Source organism: Vipera ursinii, assembly GCF_947247035.1.
Source record: "Vipera ursinii genome assembly, chromosome: 17".
In the NCBI taxonomy this organism is placed as follows: Eukaryota; Metazoa; Chordata; class Lepidosauria; order Squamata; family Viperidae; genus Vipera; species Vipera ursinii.
Window position 1 is genome coordinate 5584329 of NC_139530.1, and position 6492 is coordinate 5590820.

The 6492-nt window shown below is 49.9% G+C and overlaps 1 protein-coding gene across 1 annotated transcript; it reads left to right on the top strand.

The window, feature by feature from the left end:
• The first annotated feature begins 1498 nt into the window (after window positions 1–1498).
• KLHDC7A (kelch domain containing 7A) lies at window positions 1499–6279 on the top strand. Its single transcript, XM_083375562.1, has one exon. It carries the CDS (start codon window positions 1852–1854, stop codon window positions 4405–4407), a length of 2556 nt encoding a protein of 851 aa, XP_083231688.1. The 5' UTR covers window positions 1499–1851; the 3' UTR covers window positions 4408–6279.
• The last annotated feature ends 213 nt before the right edge of the window (window positions 6280–6492 follow it).

Below are 6492 nucleotides of genomic sequence, written 5' to 3' on the forward strand. Positions count from 1 at the left end.
TTTATATATTTCTAGGGACGCGGTGGCTCAGTGGGTTAGGACGCTGAGCTTGTCGATCAGAAGGTTGGCAGTTTGGCGGGTTGAATCCCGAGTGCTGTGTAGCAGAGTGAGCGCCTGTTACGCGTCCCAGCTTCTGCCAACCTAGCAGTTTGAAAGCACGTAAAAATGCAAGTAGAAAAATAGGGACCGCTCCGGTGGGAAGGGAACAGCGTTCCATGCGCCTTTGGCGTCTAGTCATGCCGGCCACATGACCACGGAGACGTCCTCGGACAAGCGCTGGCTCTTCGGCTTTGAAACGGAGATGAGCACCGGACCCTAGAGTTGGAAACGACTAGCACGCATGTGCGGGGGAACCTTTACCTTTACCTTTTATATATTTCTAGCTGCCTTTTCATTGTCTCGTTGTGGGGATGAAGGCGGTAGAGTTGTGCTGAAAAACACACAAGCCAGGCTGAATTCCACACACAAGCTAAAATAAGGAATCGTTTGTGGAGAATCTTTCGGGCACCGTCTTTAAATTCTTCTTTAGCAACTCATCAGATCTGGCGCTCCGTGCGGGGAGTCCGGCTAAGCGTGGGGGGATCCCTTAAATCTGAGAAAACACAGCGAATAGCCCTCGACTTAACAAAAGTTCATTTTGTAACCGTTTGAAGTTACGACAGCACCGAGGGCATTTTTTTCCACCCTTAAAGAGCGTTGCAGCGTTCCCCGTAGTTAAGTCATCAAAATTCAGAGGCTCGGCAACTGATTCGTATTTAGGATGGTCGCAGTTGTGCCGGGATCACGTGATTCCCCTTTGGCAAACCTTCCGATCAGCCAAGTCAGTGGGGAAGCCGAATTCACTTTACAACCGTGTTACTAACTGAACAACTGCGCTTAACAACTGTGGCAAGAAAGATCGCAAAATGGGGGAGGGGGGGCAATCACTTAACGACGGTCTCGCTTAGCAAGAGAAATTTTGGGGTTCCATTGGGGGGTCGTACGTTGAGGACTACCTGCGTGGATAGGAGCCTGTTGTTTTACAGCAGGATCTGTAAGAGAAATCGGTCAGGGGAATTAATGGCTTTCAGATCGTTTGTTTTTAAACCTATTTATTACCTCCTCGTCTTCAAAAAAACAAACAAACCCCTTTCCAGTTTACAAAAGCTTAAGATAATTTTTATTGTATCGCGCTTTCCGCTTCTCTTTCTCTCTTTCGCCTTCCGGTGAAATAAAAGCGAAAATCTGTAGGAAAATACCTGGGTGGCTCTCAACGACGGAAGCGTTTGTTCACCCAAACTTAATAAAGTGTTGAGAAAACTGCGACTTACAAAGACCTTTTGAACAACGGGGGGGGGATTAAAACATAGACAAGAATGAGAAGAACAAGGGTGCGGACCCGTCACGGTTGGCCCTAGCTGCAAATGCGAATGAGGTATGAAAAAAGAGGTTTGAAACATCTGGGTTTTTAGAAAGAACAGACGGAATTTCATACGATAGGACTGACCTCGGATGAAAAACGGATTAAGAAGCTTTATAAACCTATGCCAAGTTCCAAATAGAAACAACAGCCTTCCCTTGTTTTAGGAAAGCTTCCGATCGCTGTTACTCTGTCGGAGAGCTTTCCGCTTCTCTTTCGCCTTCCGGTTTGTCTTACCTGCCTCCAGCCCGGCCCACCTTCCTCAGATATGCAAACCTATAGTAAACAGACACCTGGCACAGCGAGAGAGCAGGTTGACAATCTCTTTGCACCGGTCAGCCGACAGGTGAAAGTCACTTTGCAGAGAAGGGAGAGAGACAGCCCTGATCCACTCGAAGTTGTTCCTTGGAGATTATTCAACGCATTCCTAAGTGCCTCCGTGATATGGGAAAATGCCCCACCGTGCCGAAGGAAGCGGGGTTCAGCCGTGGGAGATGCCTCTGGCTGGCCGGCTGGCCCTCTCCGCCACGGCCTTGCTCTTGCTGATGTTGGCCTACCGGTATTTCAAGTCTCGAGTGCCTCTGGGCACCATCCCAGCCCGGGCGGCGGATGCCAATGTCACCGGGGCAGAGCAAAGAGAAAGGCAGGTTGGCAGCCAGGAGGAAAACAAGCAAGTGGCACTGAGGCACAGAGGAGAGCGGAGAAAGGAGACGGAGCCATGCCACCCAGGGACCAATCAGCTGATGCAGGTGGGTAGATGTGGAATAACGGAAGCGTGTGGGCAGGCTCAGATCCCTGCAGGCAGAGAGCTGCCTGACACGAGAGATACTGAGGCAGGAAAGAAACAAGAGGCAGGGGAAGCGAGCCGTACAGAATCCGGGGTGGAACAAGGGTGGAGATCCGAAGACAAGCCTGGGGACACCATCCAGAACTGCACTAGTAGCAAAGCCGGGGCTGATTTGGACAATTTAGGAGGTCACTCCAGAGCTGTAGGTCTACTCAACCGAGAGAGGGAACTCTGCAACTCAATGGGGTCTGGATGGGATGTTGATCCTGTCAAAGCTGAATCTAGCTGTGCCAAGCCGGTAGAGAAGGATGTCCATCCCACAGCTGGGAGTGACATCAGTTTGGAAAGAGGAGAAGGTCAACCATTGGGAAAAGAGACCAAGAAACAAGTTGTGGAGAGGAGGTTTGGCCCAGAGAAGATCCAGTCCTTCTATGCCACCAGTGATATGGGCTTGGCCATCAGCCACAGCCACATGCAATCTCGTTTGGCCTATGCCTTCTCCTCTGTGGCCCAAGTTGAGGTGGAGGAGAACTTCATCAAAGAGAAGCAAAGTTCTGGGAAAACTGAAGACACTCAATTGAGAAGCAAAGTCTACAACTACTACATTGAGTCTACTTCTCAATCCATTGTGAATAAAACCACCTTTGGTCCCAACCTGGATCTCCAACGATCCTATAACCTCTCTACTATCAACATACTTAATGTATCCAAGAAATGTTGGGCTGAGGAACCTGTCTGCTCATCGGTGACCAAAGATGAAGCCAACAAGCTTGTTTTGGAGAAGCTTCCGGAGATATCGTCTAATGTTCTCCTTAGTCCTGCAAAGGACACCCAATGGAAGGACCAAAGAGAGACAGCTGCTGTGGAAGAAGCCATCTCCTCGAAACCTCTGTTGGGCAGACCTAGCCTCAGCCGGAAAGAAAGCTTCAAAAAAATAGTAGATAATCCAGAGTTACAGGTGCCGATGGAAGACTTTGGTTCTCCAGGAATTGGGCCCTCAAGTGGCCATACCTCACCTCCAGCTCTTCTTCACTTGGACTCTAGCTCATCTCTGATGAGATCCATGCAAAAGCTCCTGAGCAGTGGAAGAGAAGAGCCATCGGTGGAGCTTGTGGATGGTGCTAAATTTTTCCAGGTCCCACTGAGTTCAGACTCCTCTCTGGATGTACACTTAGATCTGGGGAACTGCTACCAGGTCTTGTGTATGGCCAAGAAGCAGAGACTTAAGGATCTGCAAGAGGCGGTCTACAAGGTCATGAGTGACAACTATCTCCAAGTGCTGAAGACCCAGGCCATCTACCGCCAGCTCAACGCTGCGGAGAGGGACTTGATCCTGGAGAAGAGGATGCGAGGCAAAAAATACATGACGGTGGCAGATGTTGGATGCCACAGAAGTGGACTTTCTTACTACGATGACCAGAAAGATGCTTGGCACCCGTTAACCCACATCCCCGTTGAAGCCATCTCCAAGGGTTGTGCCATCTGCAGCATGTTCAACTACCTCTTCGTTGTGGCTGGTTGTGAAGGGTTTGGAAGGTATCAGAAACCATCCAACCGCGTCTTCTGCTACAACCCTTTGACACACATCTGGCAGGAGATCTGTCCCCTCAACCAAGCCAGACCCCACTGTAAGCTGGTGGCCCTGGATGGTTGCCTCTACGCCATTGGCGGAGAATGCCTCTACACAGTGGAACGGTACGACCCGCGCCTGGATCGTTGGACGTTTGCGGCCCCTCTGCCCAACAACACCTTTGCGGTGGCCCACACCGCCACCGTCTGCGACGGGGAGATCTGTGTCACAGGAGGCACTTTGAGATACATGCTGCTGAGGTACGTCAGACGGACGGACACCTGGAAAGTCAGCCTGACCGGAGGAAGTCATGAGAGGACAACTGAGATGGTGAGCGTCAACGGCTTCATCTACCGCTTTGACCTCAACCAGAGGATGGGCATTGGAGTCTATCGCTGCAGTGCCAAGGCCAAGCTGTGGTATGAGTGTGCCACCCACCCGATGTCCTTCCCATCTGGCTTCCAGTGTGCCGTCGTCGGAAATCTCGTCTACTGCGTGAACCGGCAGTTCAACCTCCGTTTCCTAGCGGACTTGGTGTCGCCGCGGTTTGGAAGCAAAGAGCTGAGAAATTTCCCTTCCCCAATGGGAGCCCTTATCCCAGTTACTCTCGTGTTGCCCAAGGGGGACAAAGCATCTCAAACAAGGGTTTGAGTGGCCGGTACAAGCTGCTTTTGGAACGACCCGGCAAACGTAACTCCTTGTAGCTTCACCGAGGACGTTGGTCTTCTCCTTTGCTTCCCTGCCCATCAAGGAAATTAGGACTGTCTCTTCCTACCAAGACACCCAACAGACTAACTGGGTTGGAAGGGACGCTGGAGGTCTTCTAGACCAACTTAATCCTTGCCTGCAAATTAACCATAGACTTTGAGGTCTCAGCATTCAGAAGCGAGTGCAAATTTAAGCCAGTTCCCTCAAAATAGGATGGTGGTCCCCCATACCACCTCACCTCCTGCTGGCCTGTGGATTTAAGATCAAGTCCTTCAGTGATCTCCAGTCGGGATTCGTCTTGAGACCTTAGTGAGCGACCCATTGCTTTGGGATGGGGGAAGAGGAATCAGGATCAGTCTAGATCAGAGCAGACAGCTTGTACAACCCGTGATCTGCCCGTGAAGGGCCTCTAGGAAGCCCATCATCCAGGCCCAATCACACTAATATTTCCCCATGTGATACGTATCTCCAGCGGCTGTTAATTGGAGGTAGAGTGCCTCTAGTTTTGGAGGCTCCATCCCAAACCACAACCCTCTTTTTCTTCCATAAACTTGTTTAATCTCCTTTTTATAGTGTTCTAGGCTGGTCAAGATCTTAATGATTCGTTGCTGATGAACTTTTTTTTCCTCCCCTCCTTCCTACCATTTTGTCAATCCTCTCATCCTGGACCCATGAACCCCTCACTTCCATCACCAGTCTTTGGTAGTTTCTCTCTTAGGTGGGATGATGGTCCTGGTAGTCCTCAACTTAACGACCATCTGTTTAGTGACCGTTGAAATGGCATGGGAAAGAAGGACTCAATAGGACAGAACAGAACGAAGAGGAATGGAATAGAGTAGGACAGGATAGGATGGAACAGAACAGAATAGAGTAGAATAGCGGAGTTGGAAGGGACCTTGGAGGTCATCTAGTCCAACCCCCTGCTCAGGCAGGAAACCCTACACCATTTCAGACACATAGCTGTCCGGTCTCTTCTTAAAAACTTCGAGCGTTGGAGCATTCACCACCTCTGGAGGCAGGTTGTTCCACTGATTAATTGTTCTCACTGTCAGGAAATTTCTCCTTAGTTCTAAGTTGCTTCTCTCCTTGAGACTTGTAACTGGTCCTCACACTTAAGACGGTCGTAGCATCCCGTGATCAAATTTTGGGCACTTGGCCTGTATTTAGGAATAGCAATAGCCCTTAGACTTATATGCCGCTTCACAGATCTTTAAAGCCCTCTCTAAGCGGTTTACAGAGTCGGCCTATGGCCCCCAACTATCTGGGTCCTCATTTTACCGACCTCGGAAGGATGGACGGCTGAGTCAACCTTGAGCCGGTGAGACTCGAACTCCTGGCTGTGGGCAGAGTCAGCCTGCGACGCTGCATTCTACCCACTGCGCCACCAGGGCTCAATTTACGACGCTTGCAGGATCGCGCCATTCGCCGTCTTCCCAGAACAGCTTCCAGCAAGCGAAGCCGGCGGATTTGCTTAACGACCGTGCGATTTGCTTAACGACCGTGGGCAAAAAAAAACTAAAAAAAAAACAAACAGCCGCGTTACTTAACGGTGGAAGGTTTTTTTTTCCTGCCGATCGTGGTCGTTAAGCCGGGGGACTGCCAGTAAACGAGCCTTGCGTGACGTCATAGCACGAGGCGGCCTAACAGCTCCGATGTCAAGGCACGACAAATTGTCTAGTCTTAATGCTGCTAAATAATGTATGGGTCATTTCTCATTTACTGGACTGTGCAAATAAACCGCCATGAAAAAGAAAAGACACACCAAACAAAAATAAAACCCCTCTTAAAAATTCTGCCTCCTCTATGTTAATCTGCTTTTTTTTTTTCCCCTTCCCTCCTTATTTTTCCGGCCCCCTTCTCTGCCCTCCCTCCCTCCATTACCATCCAGTGAGCGAAATTGGATAATTAAGACACATAACCTGCCACGATCATTAATACGCTGTACCGTCTTCGGCGCGCATTTATTTGCCTCCGAGTGTCAACAATTACTCATCCGGAAGCTCCATTGCAAAGGGATGCTTTCTCCTT